This window comes from Molossus molossus, unplaced genomic scaffold (assembly GCF_014108415.1).
Source record: "Molossus molossus isolate mMolMol1 unplaced genomic scaffold, mMolMol1.p scaffold_m16_p_6, whole genome shotgun sequence".
NCBI classification, from domain to species: domain Eukaryota; kingdom Metazoa; phylum Chordata; class Mammalia; order Chiroptera; family Molossidae; genus Molossus; species Molossus molossus.
In genome coordinates, this window is record NW_023425399.1 from 22,346,875 (window position 1) to 22,365,268 (window position 18,394).

Below are 18,394 nucleotides of genomic sequence, written 5' to 3' on the forward strand. Positions count from 1 at the left end.
GGTTAGAGCGTTAGCCCACACACTGAAGGGTTATGGGTTCAAGTCCTGGTCAAGGGCATGTACCTGGGTTGCAGGTTTGATCTCTGGCCCTGGTTGGGGCACATGAGGAAGGCAGCCAATCTATGTGTCTCTCTCACATTGATGTCTCTCTCTCTCTCTCTCTCTCTCTCTCTTTCCCCCTTACCTCCCTTCTACTATCTCTAAAAATCAATGGAAAGAAATATCCTCGGGTGAGAATTAAAAATTACAAAAAGAGTACCAGCCACTGGAGGCCCATGCTGGGATCTTCTCCAGGGGACAGGTATTGGATCCCAGCCAGGCTTGGCAGATGTTGCTACCATCCACACACACACACAGGTGCCCATGAGTGGGGACCAGAGTGGCAGGAGAGGCTAGACAGAGGCAGAGGCTGCAAGACCTCCTCCTTGGCTCCCACGGTCCCCATGCCTCCAGCAGCCTCACCCCAGTTCTGCCAGGCCACCAGCTTCTGCGTGACGTGAAGATTGCTTACCCAGGAAGTTCTTGTCTGGGCAGTAATCAAAGCAAAGAATTCCTTTTCTTATATTCAGCACTGAAAACCTACAATAGCAAAGAAGAAAGGCTGCAGGGCTGAGAGCGGCCTCAGGGAAGCCTCTGAGCCTAGGGTGGGGAGAGCTGGACACAGCGCGGGGGGGGGGGGGGCCAGGAGAATCATAGCTCTCCACCCAAGAGGAGGAGCAGCCCTAGAAGCCCTGCCCAGAGCACACCCTGCAGCTGAGTCTGGGCCTCAGGTCTCAGCTCCAAGCCAGCAGCTCGGGAAAGGCATGCACCCCTCACCTACAGATAGAGCGGCCGCAGCAGCAACCGCTTACAGCTGTTACCACATCTGCCTCGCTCCAGGGCACACTTCACTTGATCTTCACCTCAACTATAGTGGGGCAGGTGTCTCCCCAACCACAACACAAGTCAAAAGGGAAGGGGTTCCAGGGTCAGGGGAAAGGGAAGAAAACTCCAGGGTGTCATGCTCTTACTCTGTGCTGGTCCCAGTATAGGGTGCTGTCTCGTGTGTTACCTGGACCCCTCATATAACCCTGAAGAGTGTCACTGGCTCTGTGCCACAACGAAGACACAGAAAGGAGACTGGGCAGTGTGGCTTAGTGGATTGAGCATCATCCTACGGACTGAGAGGTCCTGCTTTGATTCCCGGTCAGGGCACATGCCCAGCTTGCGGGCTCGATCCCTAGTGTGGGGCGTGCAGGAGGCGGCCAATGGATGTTTCTCTCTCACGTCGATGTTTTGTTATTTCTCTCTCCCTTCCTGTCTCTCTAAAAAATCAATAAAAACATATTTAAGAAAAAGACACAGAAAGGAGAAGTTAGGAGTCTGCACAAGGCCACGAGCTGGTAAGGTGGGAGGTCAGGATTCGGAGCCAGGGTGGCCTTCGCAGGAAGAGGCAGGAGGCTCAGCTCCAGGAAAGGAAGAGGTGTGCAGGGTGGGAGGGGTTTGGAAGGGCCAGGGTGACCCAGGCGGGTTTGTGGGAAGGCCCAGCAGTCCTCACAGACCCAAGAGCCCTGGAAACTCAGTGCTTTTGCACATGCTGTTTCCTATTATCCACATATCCGGCCCCGCCAGCTTCATCTGCTTGAACCCTCCCTTCAAAACTGAACTCAGAGACCTCCAGCTCTCTAATTCAGCATGCCCCCAACGAGCTTGCTTTTGAACTGGCTTCTCCACCACTCCCTGGGGGCCTAAGCCTGTTACCTGAGTGTCACCCTGGAGGCTCCCTCTCCTGGACTCCCCCACATCCCCACAGCCCTGGCCTCTGCTTAGTTCAGGCCCCCCCCTTTCATTTCTGTCAGCCTCTTCACCTCTGTCTTGCTTCCCTCCAATCTGCTCTCCCCTCCACAGCAGGATTCCTCAACAAATCAAAATGTCAGGAAGGACGATTGAATACATGCATTTCATTTATTGTCAGACCAGATACTTCCTTCACAACACCTACATGTTCAGAGAAACCTTCTGGAAGAATGATCCCAAAACGTCACTAGAAATGACTTCAGGCTGATGCACCCACTCATTCACCAGAGAGTTACTGGCTCCCACTCCCTTCCAGGATTAACAGAGGTGTAGATATGAGGCCCTGGCCTTTGCGGAACTTCCTTCTAGAGGGAAGCAGCATGAGCAGTCCATGAACGAGACAGGGAGACGGACATTTAAACTCATGGCAAGTCCCGCAGGAAATAAGCCGGCGGCTTTGACAGGACCACTGGAAACCAGGTCTGCAAATGGCTGAGGAGCAAAAGGGCCTGGAAGGTCAGAGGGGATGCAGTGTGCAGTTCAGATGGGAGATAATAGTGGGTCAGCCCACTTACACAGCACAGGTCCTTCTGCCCCAACCCCAGCTCCTCCCACAGATTCACTGCTGGCTCCAACCACCTGGAACACTCAGCTCAGGCCAGCTGCTGGAAGTCAGACCCTTGGGCCCGCAATGCCTTGGAGGTTGAGGCCCACGCCAAAGGCAGAGTTTGGGTTGGCAGTGCCAGGCCCGACCTGCAGAGGCTACACCCTAGCAGGCCATCCCCAGGGACAGAAAACCAGCAAGCAGTCAATGGCGCCACCTGCCAGACAATATGTGTACTGCATTCAGACAGGAAGGAAGGGTGTGTGTGGGCACATGTTTATAAACATGTCCTCCAAGCAACCCCCAAAATATATCTCAAATCCCTCTATCTCCACCAGACTGTCGACTGCAAGCCACCATATGTACCCTGGATTACTAGTGACATCCTCACTGCTGTCCCCATCTCCGCTCCCGCCCATACACACTACTTGCAACAGAACAACCGAAAGTATGTCAGACCACGCCATCCCTCTGCTCAGAACCATTCTAGAACCCTGTTTACATCTGATTCCAAATAATTGTAAAATTATAATTTTGAGACGCTTGGAGAAAGATTAACTTAGATTAGGTACTAGTGATATTAAAGTATTATAACAGTGCCTCTACTCTTGTGTGTGTGTTTGAAATTTTTCATAATAAAAAATGTTTAAAAAAACAAAAACTTTTTAAAAAAAGTATACCAGGTAGAGAGGAGTGATGCAAAGGCCCTGGGGCAGGAGCCTGAACAGGAGGCTCAGTGTGGCTGGAGTGGAAAGGTAAAAGAGGTGTTCAGGAAGGCAGCAGGGCCCTATCATAGAGGGCCACAGGGCCACAGTGAGGTGATCCCCTGATAGCCTCCTGCTGTTGATATGCAATAAAACAAGAAGCTGAATGAAACACATATCACAGACATGAGGTAATACTACCGCCGAAGCAGAGAGATGAATCTCAGCCAACCCGCTCCAAGCAAAATCCCACCACACTGCCCCCAGTAAAAGTACTGAAGCCAATACCGAAACTCCCACCACATCAGTTTCTCCAAGGCCCCTCCTCCAATCCTTAGCTCAGGACTTGGTGGGAATGTGCACAGAACACTCTGGTTAACAAGACACTGTACTTACAATAAGGCCTGGGATACAACCCCATCTCAAAATTCTGCTCAAGCCAGTCACCTCCCCTCCCTAGGCAAGTTTTCAATCTGCAAAACGAGGAACTAGACCACCATCCCAGGATTGGACTTCCCTCTGGAAAACAACCAGGACAGGAAGGAACAGACAGAGATGGGGCCTAAACTGCCCTCAGCCTCCCCACTGTACCTCACCCAGCTGCACCCTGTTCCCCCAAGACAAGAAGGCTACAGCTCATTATTAGGGAGCAAAATGTCACAGACTCAAAGGCCCCAGGGGATAAAGAGCTGGGGCAATAAGAAAACTGTGGAGGCGGATAGGACTTCCGGTCAAGATGGCGGCATAGGGAAACGTAGTATCGCGTTCTCCCACAACCACATCCAAGTTACAACAAAACTACAGAACAACCATCATCCAAAACCGCCTGAAATCAAGCTGAATGGAAGTCCTACAACTACGCAATTTAAAAAAAAAAAGGCAGCTACATCCAAACCGGTAGGAGGGGCGGCGGCACGAGGGGTGGCGGCAGCGGCGCAGCGGCGGTGCTGCGGCGCGACGGGCTGGTCCCACACCCAAGTGTGGCAGATAAAAATCAGGAGGCTCCCGTGGCTGGGAAGGTCCTTCCTGAGGACTGAGGGGTCCCCGTCCCACACCAGGTGCCCCGCTCAGGTTTCCAGTGCCAGGAAGAGAAGTCCCCATAACTTCTGGCTGGAAAAACCAGCAGAAACTGAGGCTCAGGGAAGCTGACCTGGCTGGAGCCACAGGCAGCTCCCTAAAGGGCCCGCGCACGGACTGGTCGGACTCTCTCCCTCTAAGCTCGGAGGGGAGGCAGCTCGAGGGGCACCAGAGACATACAGGGAAGAACTGAGCTGTTTGGCACTGGAGCGAGGGCTGGAGAGGGGGCTTTCTCGGGGACAAATGTGCTGTAAGAGGCCTTTGTTCCTTTGGTGAGCCCTTCCCTGGGGCGGCAGACAGTCGCCATATCTGGGACTCCAGCAACCTGGCTCAAACTGGTAGCCCCGCCCTGCTGACTCCCTGAGGCCCCGCCCTGCCCCGCCCCACACAACTTTCAAGCCCACCCAAGCTGTTGCTACTTGCTTAACCATAGGATTGGCCTGTCTTGGATCCTGCTTCAGGTTTTTCCTAAATTCTTTCAAACGAGCAGCATCGGGTCTCAGCGAGCCCCATACCTCTCATTAAGTAATACACAGAAACAAACACAGGGAGGCAGCCAAAATGAGGATACAAAGAAACAGGTCCCAAATGAAAGAACAGAACAAAACCCCAAGAAAAGAACTAAGCGAAATGGAGATAAGCAACCTAACAGATGCTGAGTTCAAAATACTGCTTATAAGGATGCTCAATGAACTCAGTGAGGGCCTCAAGAGCATAAAAAAGTACCAGTCAGAAATGATCGCTGCACAGTTAGAAACGAAGGAGGCTTTAACTGAAATAAAGAATAATTTACATAGCTTCAATAATAGAGTACGTAAATCCAAGGAGCAACCCATCGATTTGGAATATAAGGAAGCAAAAAACGCCCAACCAGAACAGCAAAAAGAAAAAAGAATCCAAAAAAATGAGGATAGTGTAAGGAGCCTCTGGGACAACTTCAAGCGTGCCAACATTCGCATCTTGGGGGTGCCGGAAGGAGAAGAGAGAGAACAAGAAATCGAAAACCTGTTTGAAACAATAATGGCAGAAAACTTTCCTAACTTGGTGAAGGAAACAGACATACAAGTCCAGGAAGCACAGAGAGTCCCAAACAAGATGAACCCCAAGATGCCCACACCAAGACACATCATCATCAAAATGCAAAAGGTTCAAGACAAAGAGAGAATCCTAAAAGCAGCAAGAGAAAGGCAGCTAGTTACCTACAAGGGAGTTCCCATTAGGCTGTCAGCTGATTTCTCAGAAGAAACTTTGCAGGCCAGAAGGGAGTGGCAAGAAATATTCAGAGTGATGAAAACCAAGAACCTACAACCAAAATTACTCTATCCTGCAAAGCTGTCATTTAGAATCGATGGACATATAAAAACTTTCCCAGACAAGAAAAAGTTAAAGGAGTTCATCACTACCAAACCGTTATTATATGAAATGATGAAGGGTCTTTTTAAAGAAAAAGATAAAATGTATGAACAAACAAAATGGCAATGAATACATATCTATCGACAATGGAATCTACAAACAAAATGAACAGGAAGAACAGGAACATTCTCATAGATACAGAGAACATTTTGTTGGTTGCCAGTTGGGAAAGGGGTTGGGGGAATGGGTGAAAAAGGTGAAGGGATTAAGAAGCACAAATTCATTGCTAGACTGACAAACCTCAAAGGGAAAGGGGTTGGGGGGGTGGGAAGAAATAAACCAAAGAACTTATATGCATAACCAATGGACACGGACAATAGTTTGGGAAAAGGTGGGAGGGGGGCGGGAGGGGGGAGGAGGGGGTCAATGGGGGAAAAATGTGGAACATCTGTAATACATTTTACATCCAACAATAAAGATGTGGAAAAATAAAATAAATAAATAAATAAATAAAAATAAAATTAACATGATAAAAAAAGAAAGAAAGAAAACTGTGGAGGCGAGGGAAATCCAGCTGGAAGAATCCTCGGGAGGAAGTACCTACTGTAAGTGCCGAGTGAAAGGTGAACACAGATGATAGAACCGGGACTTTTGAAAATGGAGTGAGACAATGGGGTGAGAAAGGGGAGGGAGAAATCACAGGATTCCAGCTTTATTTATAATGCTTTAATTTTTTACAAGGACAATGTATGTACCTGCACTTGTGTGAAAAGGTTGATTTTAAAGGGAGGGAGGGAAAGGAAAAATTCACTTTGGGGTAGAAGAATCTAGAAGGAAGGAAATAATAAGAGCTGCCAGTCACTGAACACACACCACACATCATGTTCAGTAGAATAACCCTGGAGGTAAGTGAGGTAAGAGCAGTTATCACCCTTTTGCAGACCAGGAAACAGAGGTGAAGCCACCCGCATTCACGCCTTGGGTCGGAAAATCGTTTTCTGGCTGCCTACGTATTCTGCGTGCAAGCTTCAATGCGGACTTTCGTCTATCAATTGGTGGGTGAAAGCGGCCCTGTTTGAATTTTGCTGCTGGTGGCAAAGCCAGAATGATGCTGAAAAACCAGACTCCATAAAAGTTCTCACAAGAAAACACTGTGTTAATGGATGTGGTGGCAGATGCTCATTAGACTGATTGTGGTGATCATTTTGCAATATATATACATATTGAATCGTTACGTTGTACACCTGAAATAGAATGTTATGTCGATTATGTCTCAATTGAAAAGCAAACCCAGACTCCAGAGCCCATGTTCTAACCACCACAGCTCACCATGGGCCACAGGACATGTCGTGCTTCCCAGACCTGGTGTGATTCGTAGGACACAGTGCTGCTCACAAGCAAGGCCACTGTCCCGGAGGTGGCCCACCCTCGGCAGGGATGTCCCCTTTCACATGAAGTGAAGCAGACCCCCCACCCACCACCCTCCCAGCCCCATCTCCTTAGCCTTGAGAAAGGTGCTTCTTACTTGGGGTTCTCGGAGGCTTTGGACGGCAATATTACCAGCGCCAGAGAGGATTTCTCGATGGCTGAACAGGAAGCCACCAGGTTCATATGGGGAAGGAACCTGACCTGTTGACACCAGTTGGAATGGAGAGCCTGGGAAGAGAGCGGCAGTGATGGAGGACCCAGCCCCTAGAACATGACAGGCGCTGGGGCTGGAGCAGCCCAGAGATCGCAGAGTCCAGTGTCCTTCCAGTGATCACAGCTCCAACAAAGAGATGTGGCCCACAGCCCTAGCCCAGGGCCTGGGACCAGGGTGTGTGGCCATCACTTGTCAGTGAAAAGGCTGCTGTCTCATGAACTCTTGTGGGTCATTTAGAGGACGGGCAAGTCAGGTCCATACTAACATTGTCTGTCGCCCCCTCCCAAGGTGGGAGAGAGGATGGATTCGAGTCCTGTTATCCGAGGGAGCCCCACCACAGGTTAACCTCCGCCTCCTGGCCCCACCCCTCCCTCGGTTTTCCAGGACATGGTGTGGAATGTATGAGAACATTATCTGGTGCCATTTGGGCAACAAAAGGCTGAGACCCACAAGTCAAGGGGGTGGCCTGGCTGATCCACCTCCAAATGCTCTGGCTCCAGCCCGTGGTCTGACTCAGTGCGCGGCTCCCAATCCAGAGATCTTCCTTCCCGGGACAGGAATGGGAGAAGTGAGTTGGAGGGGTCCTCAGGCCCTGAGCCAGGTTTTGCAAGCCTGTCTTGCTGAGTGTCACAGTGGAGGCACCGAATGGAACCTGGGGCACTGAGCAAGTCAGAGGGAAGCCAAGCCCAGGAAGAGATTCCCGTGGAAGATGGAGAGAAGAGTGGTCGTGTGGGGGTCTCTGAGAGGCTCCCAGGGCCTGAACGATCCAACCTGCTCCAAAAGAAGCATGGAGCAGCTCTGGACGACCCAACTCAGGCTTCCCTGAGTGTTGGATTTATTCATTCATTTGTTTAACAAACGGACTGGGAGCCCACCAAGCCCCAGGCACTAGAGACAGAGAAGAGAAGAGAAGAGAACAAGCTAAGTGCCTAGCCTCATGGAACTGTCCCTCCCATGGGCGTGGCAGGACAATGGAAGGACAATGCAAAGGTAAGAGGTGGTCAGCTGTGATATTGTGATTTATAGTAAGAAATATGGATTTGGTCTTTGTCCCTGATTCTAGCACACAGCTCCTAAGACCCTGGGACTTTCCTAAGTAATAAGAGCTATAGTGTTTTGATATTCACAAGTCCCTTTCAACCACATTCAGTTTATGTTAAGAAGGTGACTTTTGGAAAGCACCTGAGGATGGGGGCTGTTACCAGGGGAACCAACCATGTGACTGGAGAGTTGGAACTTTCCGTTCCAGAGAGAGAGGAGAGAAGGTTGAATTCCATGACCAATAGCCAATGATTTAACCAATCAGGCCTGTGTTATGAAGCCTCCATAATGTTCAGAGAGCTTCTGGGTTGGTAAAAGCACAGAGACTTGGGGAGTGGCCCCTCGGAGAGGGCACGTGCCCTCCCCCTTCCCTGGCCCTGGGCAACTCTTCCATCTGGCTGTTCCCACACAGTATCCTTTTATAAAGTAATCAGCAATCTAGTCAGTAACATGTTTCTCTGAGTTCTGTGAGTCGCTCTAGCAAATTAATCAAACCCAGGGAGTGAGGGGACCGCAGGAACCTCCTTTCTACGGCCAACTGGGCAGAAGCAGGTAACAACCTGGACTTGTGAGTGGCAGCCGAAGCGCAGGGCAGCCTTGTGGGACTGACCTTACCCTGTGGGGTCCGACTACCTGTGTTGCACTCTAGGACGCCCGGCTGGTGCTGGAGCTAAAGGCAGAGGCGGGCAGCCAGGCTGCCCCGGGCAGGTTGGTTAGGAACTGAAGGAAACAGGGAGGAGGGCACACAGGTACCTAGAGGAGGAGCATGGCAGGCTGAGGGGACAGCGCGTGCCAAGGCTCTGAGGTGGGAAAGGACTTCGTGGGTTTCAGAAAGAAGCTACTGGGGGATTTTGAGCAGAGCAGTGACGTGACTATTTCCATCTCTTTATTCCTCTGGCTGCTGGAGAGAGCACCGAGTGGAGAAAGTACAAGGCAGAGCAGCTAGTAGCCACTGCAGCCATCCGGGAGAGAGGTGGTGTCTGCAGGGACCAGGGTGAGCCCTGAAGGCGACGAGAGAGACGGCCGAGCCTGGGACGCAGAAAGGGCTGGGAGGATCCAACAGCCGCTCCACCCTGTTCCTGCAGACCCAGCCCCACAGCCTCAGACTGAACCCAGGGGGCAAACCCACTCTGCATTTATTTTTGACAGTGTGTGTACAAATAATTACCATGGTAACAGGCCAAGGAAAGTTACAACTTACCTTCAGCCGGTAACTTCTATAAAAAGGGGACTTCTCGTTTAAGAGCTTCTGTATGGAAACACTGGTCCAGTGATCTGAGGGGAGAAAACCGAGGTCCACATCACCAGTCCTCCCCCTTTGCCAGATGAGCAAGACCTCAGAAGACACCTTGAGTCTGTTTGCAGTTCCTCTGTGTCTCAAAAGCCTTCTCTGTCCAAACGCTTGTTCAAGCCTCACTGTGTCCTGGTGAGTTCAGCAGGAGTAAACTCATCTCCCAGAAAACAGCCCCCAAAGGTTAACACTACTGCCCAGGGTCCCCCCAGCACACAGCAGAGCCGGGTCCAGGCTGCCAGGTTCCCCACTCTCCCCAGCTGCTCCACTCTAGACAAGCTGATTCTGTTAGGCAGCTCCAACTTTGCTGAAGTGGAAGATGAATTGTGGTCCTAGACTCTGTTCATTCTGAAGAGTCATTTGGGAGTTGGCCAGGATGCTTCAAATGACATGCCCCCCTGCCCAGCAACCACCAGTTCCAAGAAGAAGTTGCTTGCGTGCATTGTAAACCGAGCACGTCAGGAGGGACCACACTAGGCACAGCCCTGTCCTCGTGGAGCTTAGGGTCTCCTGGCTCTGGAACTCTCCCATGGAAGGCTGCTGAGGAGCCTCTGGGGAAGCCCTCTCAGGCCCCGGTACCAGCTGCGTAGCTTGACATAGACGGGCAGAGGCAGCAGTGACTTGGAACAAAGCAGGGATTAGGAGGTAGATCAGTTTGGACTCAGGTTTGAGAGAAACTTCCAGGTAAAATAGAGAAAAGAGAGAGGGGATCCAGGACCTTATGCCAAGCATTTTCTGCTGCAAGGCCCTCGGCCCCTTCTTGCAAGGGCAGGAAGAGCTTGACAAGGAAATCCCAAGGGATGGAGTGTTGCACGAGGTCACTGAAATGGGGCAGGCTCTGCTGGCCCGGGAGGAAGGAAGCTCAGTTCCAGCTGGGCTGTGCTGTGAGCATGTCTGGCTGCCTGTGGCTCCCACTAGGCCCACTAGGCTGGGAGCGCCCCACACGGCAGGGGAGGCAGTCACTGTGAGACAGGCCAGGACGCCAGGACAAGTGGAATAGGGAAACCAAGACAGACAGCTGAACAAACTGACAGAGCAATTTACAGCGGACACAGAAGGTCACCTCCATAGAGACAACATCTAGGCCTCAGTTGTATTTCAGCTCCAGGCCCAGAAAAGCAGCAAACAGGCGGGTGAGGCCAGGACCAGCTACAATGACTAATGCCCCCCTACCCTGACACTGACCAGTCAGCGACAACCAGCCTGAAGGGGCACACCTAGAAAACTGATGAGTATTCTGTTGAAATCCTCCCCTAAGATTCCCACCTGCGAGAGAAATAAAGGCCTCAAGACAAAGGACCCAAAGCTCTCACCTTCCCAGGGCATGCCCACACCCCCTTCTTCCCCTCAGGCAGCATCTCCTAGACTACAGGACCCCTGAGGCTTGCAACCAGAGCAGCAATGGGCAGTGGCCGTTCATCCCAGGCAAACCCCTGACCCTGTCCTTAAGGCCCCCTATTCTCTGACTTAGTGAGCCAAAGCAGACCAACCCAGGCTCATTTCCCCAGCCCCTTCTTGTTTCACTATCTCCAGCGTCAATAAACATCCTCTAAAAGTCACCTGGACTCGTGCTGTGAAATTTTTCCTGCACGAAGTCAAGAACCCACACACTATCACCCAGCCCTAGGCAGACCCGCTCAGGTCCAGGTCCCGTTTCCGGTGACAACTGGACACTTACTATGTGCCTCACACTATGTGCTCTCCTTCCATCTCTCAGCAAAGCCATGGATGGGGTGTGCGCATCCCTATCTGAATACGGGAACTAAGGAGAGGTTAGGCACCTGGATTAAGGTCACACAGAGCTGGTCCAACTCCTCCCATGTCAGCATGCTGCTGGACCTACCTTCATGTTTGTCCCCAGCCTTCAGTCAACATGTGACATAGAAGGATGTATATCCAATACTCCAGCTTCATCTGCTCTCCACCACCCTAATTTCCCATCCATCACCTCAGTTCAAAGACCACCATGACCCCCCCATGCCAATTCCCAGGGTGGCACAGAGCAACCAGGGCAGGGGCTGATGAGGCAAGGACACAGCAGGGTGTCAGCCCACTGCTGCATCCCAGGCAGGATGCACTTTCTGTCCAACCAGCGGGGAACACTGCCCCCAACAAGCTTGGTAGTGGGTGTCACCGAGGCCTGAGAGCCCTGGAGGATGTCCCGTTCAGAAACTGGGACTGGAAGCTCAAGGGACTGCTCTGGTGTTCTGAATGGAGGGGTAAGTGTCCCTGTGGGCTGGGGCCCCAGCTGGACTAGCCTTCCTCTGGGGGGAGCAACCTGGAGGCCTGACATTGTGCACTGAGGGTTGGATCCAGGTCAGATGAGTCCCTGACTGCCCCAGGCCCAGGTCCTCAGCATCTAGTGCTCCTTGGCAGAACGTCCCAAACAGCATCCTTCAGCATTTGGTGAGTTTGCTATACAGCTTAGGTTCAAGTGCAGACTCTAGAGCAGACCACCTGCTCAGATCTCAGCCCCACTTACCCCGGGGGCCTGCGCTCCACCCCTCTAGACCTCTGTTCCGCCTCTCTTGACGGGCTGTGACCACAGCAGCTCCTGGCAGTGGGTGGGGGTTACAGGAGGTGATGCGCCCAAGGCACAAATGTCGCTGTGCTTATTCATATTCATGTGGATCCAGGCTCCACAGATCCCACTTTCAGGGCAGCCACTCTACACCCCTTCCCACCCAGAGGCAGCTCACAGCCAAGGAGCGCGGAACCCTCCACACAGTGATGGAGGAAGTAGCACCGTCATCCCAGGGCCCAGTTGAGTGGCTTCTCCAAGGACACACAGCTGCCATGGGTTCATTCTTCCTGGGATGAGGAGGGTCCTGAAGCCCCCCTCACCTGGCCCTTACCTGTACCTCCCATCTTCAGAGATTGCCCATCTCCTCACCCCTCTTCTGTCTCCTGCCGTCACCCCATCTCCTCGCCTCCCACAGGCTGCTCAGAGCTGAGCATTCAGTGTGGTTGCCTGAGCTGCTGAAGGAGCCAGGGGCTCTTGAGCAGGGAGGTGGGGAGAGGGAAGAGCACCCCAGGGCAGAACCATCCCCCCCCACACACTCTTCAATGTGTTAGCTACCCCATTTGGAGGTCCTGGGGAGGATTCGGGGGTTGAACAGCCCATTGGCCACATTGTCAGAGGTGAAGACGATGACGTTGCCTTTGGTGTCTCCAAAGCAGAACACACCTCTGTTATAGTCAGACCTGGGAAAGACAGAGCAGAAGAGGCATGGGGCCGGCTGGGCACACCCAGCTGTAGTCCTGTCCCCTGCCCAGCGCTCCGATGCCACTGGCCACTAGGGCTCGAGGACAGCTCTTGCTCTCAACAGCTGACAAACATGGGCCCAGCCGCCCAGATCCAGACCATCGACGAACCACACCCAAAATAAACCAGCATTATTTTTCAAAGCAAAATAAATGAATCTCTGGTCCTCTGGCTGCTCCTTGTCAAGTCACCCCTGCCGAAGGACTGTGACATCTCCAGAGTCCCCACACACAGATGGCAAGCCTCTGCCACACTTTGGTGGCTCACTCGGTGGGAGAGGAAGAGGAGCCGACAATGACTCTGAGGTCTGAGTGACAATGAAAGGTAACCCCAAGAGAGAAGCAGCTTGGGGGGAAGAGGACAGGCACACAGGGTGTGAATCTTCCCAGAGCTGTTTCCAGAGAGGCTTTCTGAGGGTCCCCACCCCACCAAGTAAGGTGGCCGCAGCAAGACCCTGCACCAATCTCTCACGAGACTCACCAGTAGTCCATAACCAGAGCACAGTTGTCCAGATCGATGAAGGTGAAGGCCCGAACACACTTAAGATTACTAATATCGAAGAACTCTGGGAAGAGACAGAGGAGAGGCACTCACAGAACCCAAAGCCACATCTCAGGCCACAGGGTCTCTGGTGACACTGAGCAGTCACCACCCGGCAATACCCCCAGAGGACTTTAATCCATGCTCAAAGTTGGCTCAGCGACAGATCTCCCCAAGTGCAGATGCATGACTCCCGAGGCCAAGCGCAGGTGGGGCAGCCGCCAGGGACTCACCGATCTTCTGATCAGTAGATGCTATCGCAACCAGGTTCATGTTGTGGAGACACACCATGTCGATGACCCACATCTGCTGGTTGTGGAACGGCTGGGTCTGGTTAAGCTGGCCAGAGACAGAGCAGAGGAGACCTGGGCTGGGGAGACTTCCCCAGGAGAGCACACCGGGGTCCCCGTGAACCACCCCTGCCACCTGAGGCCCTGGAGCCAGGCGGAGACCTGGTCATAGAGCCCAGCGTGACCACCAACTACTAATAATGAAGACTTGGATAAACTCCCTAACCTCTCTGAGTCTCAGTTGCCACGTCTATAAAATGAGCTTAAAATACTGATTATCTTTACAACCCCTTTTGAGAGCAGTTTGACAAGCTAGCTCATCAAAGTTTTTTGTTTTTGTTTTTATTTTTGAGCAGCAAATCAACACCTACAATTCAAAGAGGTTGACTCTGGGCCTCAGATAGTTTTTCTCAGTCCAGAGTCTTTTTTTAAAATACGTTTTTGGTTTTTTTTCTTTATTGATTTAGAGAGAGAGAAAGGAAGAGGGAGAGAGAAAGAAACATCAATGAGAGAGAACATCGACTGGCCGCCTCTTGCATGCCCCCCACTGGGGATCGGGCCCACAACCTGGGCATGTGCCCTGACCAGGAATCGAATCGGCGACCTTTTGGTGCATGGGTTGATACTCAACCACTGAGCCACACCGGCTGGGCTTAAAATATGTTTTTATTGCCCTGGCCAGTCTTGCTCAGTGGTTAGATCATCGGCCCACGGACCAATGAGTCACAGGTTTGATTCTGGTCAAGGGCATGTACCTCGGTTGCAGTTTGTCCCCGGCCCTGATTGGGTGGTGTGGGAGGCAGCCAGTCAATATGTCTTTCTCACATCAATGTTTCTCTCTCTCCCTTTCTCTCTCCCTCTCTCTCCTTCCCTCCCACTCTCATAATAAATAGAAAGAAAAATATGCTTGGGTGAGGATTAAAATATATATATATTTTTTTAAATATGCTTTTGGTTTTTTCTTTATTGATTGAGAGAGAGAGGAAGAAAGAGGGGGAGAGAGATAGAAACATCGATGAGAGAAACATCGATCGGCTGCCTCCTACATGCGCCCTACAAGAGATTGATCCTGCAACCTGGGCATGTGCCCTGACTGGGAATCAGACCCTTGACCTCTTGGTGCGTGGGTTGATGCTCAACCAACTGAGCCACACCAGCCGGGCTCATAAAAGTTTTAAATGTGCAGTTTGTAACCCCAGGATCCATTTCCAGGATGCATCTATGGATGTGTTCACATATAGTCACAGAGAAGTATAAGAAGGGACACCACTCAGACATTCACAGTGAGGGAGCTCTATACATACCGATAAAGAATAGTTGCCAAGATATATTATTAAGTGAAAAAGAAAGGTGAAAAGCAGCATAATAACGTGCTACCATTTGTATATTTAAAAAGAAAGGGGGTGGTGTATGAATAGGCTATCCATGAAAGAGCACCCCAAAACTGGTTGCAGCAGTTGCCTCCAGGGAGAGGAATTAGGGTCTGGGGAAGACTGACTTTCTAGTATCAGCCGCTCTGTATGTCTGAACCCACCCCCGCCTCCGGCCAGTTTTACTGAGATGTAACTGACATGTAACATTGTGTTTGTTTTGTCTGGATCCTGTTTACCGCCTGCGCTGTCTGCTGGTGAACTGCTAGGAGAACCCGTCCTGCCAGCTGTGAGCAATAAATGGAATCGTGAAAGCTGCAGCATGGAGTGTGCTGCGCAGCACTTGGGGGGCTTGGCAGGAGCTTGGCAGGCTTGGGTGCCCTTCCACGCTCCGGTGCCAGCCTCACTTAACGCTTGTACAGACAGAATGTGGGCTGGCACGCCAGGCGGGGATGCCATGAGCAAAGGCATGTCAGCAGAAATGAACTGCTGTGTCCAGGAGAAAGAGGCCGGCCCGCCAGACTTGGGCGGGAGGAGATGGGACAGGACTTACAGGTGGCCAGCTGAGGACCTTGTATTTTACTCCCTGAATAATAATACAGGTTCTGAGTGAAGAAAGAAGAGGGGCTTCCGTCCGGGGAAAAAAAAGGGAGGGGACATTTTAAGGCAGCTCCTGTAGGTGGATATTCAGAAAGGATGGCAGGGGCAGAGGTAGGAAGCAGAATGTTCCAACAGACTCAGAGCCCCAAGAGCAGAGGCCTGCACTAATGGCGGGGGCAGTGAGGACAGTGAACCAGGGTCCCCCTGAGGCCCCTCTCCTGACCAGGGCTGGGGTCTAACCTACACACAAGGGAGGTGACTGTAACACCCATCACCCCCGTGTTCAGATGAGAGACTGAGAGCCCGAGGGAGTTTCAGTGACCTGCCTGGGGTTGCACAGCTAGTAGGTGAAGCCCAGCCCCAGCCCCAAACTCCAGGGCTTTCCACCCGCATGACTGTGGGTGTGCAGCCGATGGTCCCGGTGCCTGGTGACTCACTCTTGACAGCGTATCCTTGAAAGCAGCCCCTCAAGGAAGAATGCCCAGGTCTCCTGGACCTCCCGGGGGGCCTTCCTCTGTCCTCCTCGGCCTCCTAGGCTTTGGCCCTTGAGGGGCACAGAGGTGACCGTGCAGCAGCCATAGCCAGGAGCTCAGGTTATAATGTGCCTTCCCCCAATTAACACACGGAAAAAAAGAGAGTGGAGTGTGCCCAAAACTCCAGCCTCAGGAACATGGTACAAATCACACCCACCCACCCCACCCCCAGACCTGGGCTAGAGCACCCAGGAGAGTCGCTGGACCTCTCCAGACCTTAGTTCCCACCCTAGGCAACTGGGAGGTGGTGGTGGGGGGGGACCATCCAGAACCCCCTGCCCCAAGGCATAACACCTGATGCGACTAGAAAGCACTGCACAGGCTGAGAAAGCTCTCATGCTGCTGGCAGTATCTCAGTCAACCTTTCTCCTCAAGAAAGCTGTGCCTTCCTCATTCGCTAGACTGGCCTGGCAACACAAGTGCACAGTGGGTTTGCCTGAGTGTTTATCCCTCTGCACTTCAGGATCTGACGGCACCAGGACAGTGATGACGTCGGCTTATGTTCCTCAGGTGCTTGCTCAGGCCTTCCCTGCTCCAAGCACCACACATGTACTCTGTTATTAAGTCCTCCCACTGCCCTGTGAGGGGTACTATTACTACCTCATTTGACAGATGAGGAAAATGAGGCTTGGAGAGCTCTAGAGTAATGGGTCCAAGGTCACAGAGCTGGAAGGTGTTGGGCTCTAAGCCAGGCGGTCGGGCTCCAGCGGCCAGGCTCACGGCCCCTGTGTTGTCCTGCCTGGTCCAGGCAAAGGATTTGAATCAGCAGGATTGGGTGATGCAGTGGGTGTAACAAAGGAAGGAAAGGGGGCCGATCTCCGACTCGGGAAACTTCCACTGAGATGGGGCCATAGGAGAAGCCTGGTGAACAGGGAGGGCTACAGTGACATTCGGTTTGGACAAACTGGGTTTGAGGTATCTGTTGGACATCCAAGTAGAATGGACATGCAGGTGGAATCTTGCTTACATAGGAGAAATCTGAGGCTCACGGTTCCACAGCAAAGCCAGACCCTGGACCCAGGAGCTGTGACTGCAAGTGCGGAAGGCCTAGTCCACAAACCCTGAGAAGGAGCTGGCTCTGGGCCCAGAGCGTGGAGGCAGAGGCCCTCTGACCACCCCATCTGTGCTCCACGTGTGGGCCCCACTCACCCTAAAGGAGCTGACCAGAGAGAAGGACTCTGACCAGAACTGCAGGATCCCGTTCTTGGTGACAGTCAGAAAATTCCCAATCTTCTTGAACCGATGGATTAAAAACTCCACTTTCACAACCTCACACCCATGATTCCTATGGGAGGTAATGAGAAAGAGAAGAAACAAAACCAGAACCAAAACACAGAGGAGGAAGGATATCTGATACCAGATATCAAGTTATACTACAAAGCCACTGTAATCAAAACAGCCTGGTACTGGCACAAAAACAGGCATGTAGATCAATGGAACAGAACAGAGAACCCAGAAATCGCCCAAGACAGAATGCACAATTAATATTCAATAAAGGAGGCAAGAGCATACAATAGAGAAAAGACAGTCTCTTCAGTAAATGGTATTGGGGCACAGCCAGTGTGGTTCAGTGGTTGAGCACTGACCCATGTACCAAGAGGTCGCCGGTTCGATTCCCAGTCAGGGCACATGCCCAGGTTGTGGGCCCTATCCCTAGTGGAGGGCATGCAGGAGGCAGCCAACTGACACTCTCTTCAATGTTTCTATCTCCCTCTCCCTTCCTCTCTCTCTAAAAATCAATAAAGAAAAAAATATTAAAAATAAATGGTGTTGGGAAAATTGGACAGCTACATGCAAAAAAAAATGAAACTTGCCCTGGCCAGTTTGGCTCAGAAGTTAGAGCATCGGCCTGCGGTCCTGAGAGACCCGGGTTTGGTTCCTGCTAAGAGCGCGTACCTCAGTTGCAGTTTGTCCCCAGCCCTGGTTGGTCATGTGGGTGGCAGCCACTCAATGTGTCCCTTTCATGTCGATGTTTCTCTTTCTCTCTGTTCCTCTCTCGCCCTCCCACTCTACCTGAACAAAGAATGAAAATATGTCCTCGGGTGAGGATAAAATAAATAAATAAATAGCCCTGGCCGGTTTGGCTCAGCAGTTAGAGCATTGGCCTGCAGTCCAGAGAGACCCGGGTTTGGTTCCCACTAAGGGTGCGTACCTCGGTTGCAGTTTGTCCTCGGCCCTGGTTGGGTCTTGTGGGTGGCAACCACTCAATGTGTCCCTTGCACATCAATGTTTCTCTCTCTTCCCCCCGCCCCACTCCATCTGAACAAAAAATGAAAGAATGTCCTCGGGTGAGGATAAAAATAAATGA

The 18,394-nt window shown here is 51.9% G+C and overlaps 1 protein-coding gene across 1 annotated transcript in view; it reads right to left on the bottom strand.

Annotated features, from left to right (window-relative positions):
* EFCAB8 (EF-hand calcium binding domain 8) overlaps positions 1 to 18,394 on the bottom strand; it is a 60,864-nt gene that overhangs the window by 21,358 nt on the left and 21,112 nt on the right. Inside the window, exons 6-12 of the mRNA XM_036244730.1 lie at positions 17,236 to 17,371; positions 13,527 to 13,632; positions 13,234 to 13,318; positions 12,568 to 12,692; positions 9,399 to 9,472; positions 7,040 to 7,170; positions 512 to 579 (exon numbers count right to left, since the gene is read on the bottom strand). Coding sequence (XP_036100623.1) covers positions 512 to 579; positions 7,040 to 7,170; positions 9,399 to 9,472; positions 12,568 to 12,692; positions 13,234 to 13,318; positions 13,527 to 13,632; positions 17,236 to 17,371 — 725 coding nt within the window. The remainder of the gene's footprint in view (positions 1 to 511; positions 580 to 7,039; positions 7,171 to 9,398; positions 9,473 to 12,567; positions 12,693 to 13,233; positions 13,319 to 13,526; positions 13,633 to 17,235; positions 17,372 to 18,394) is intronic.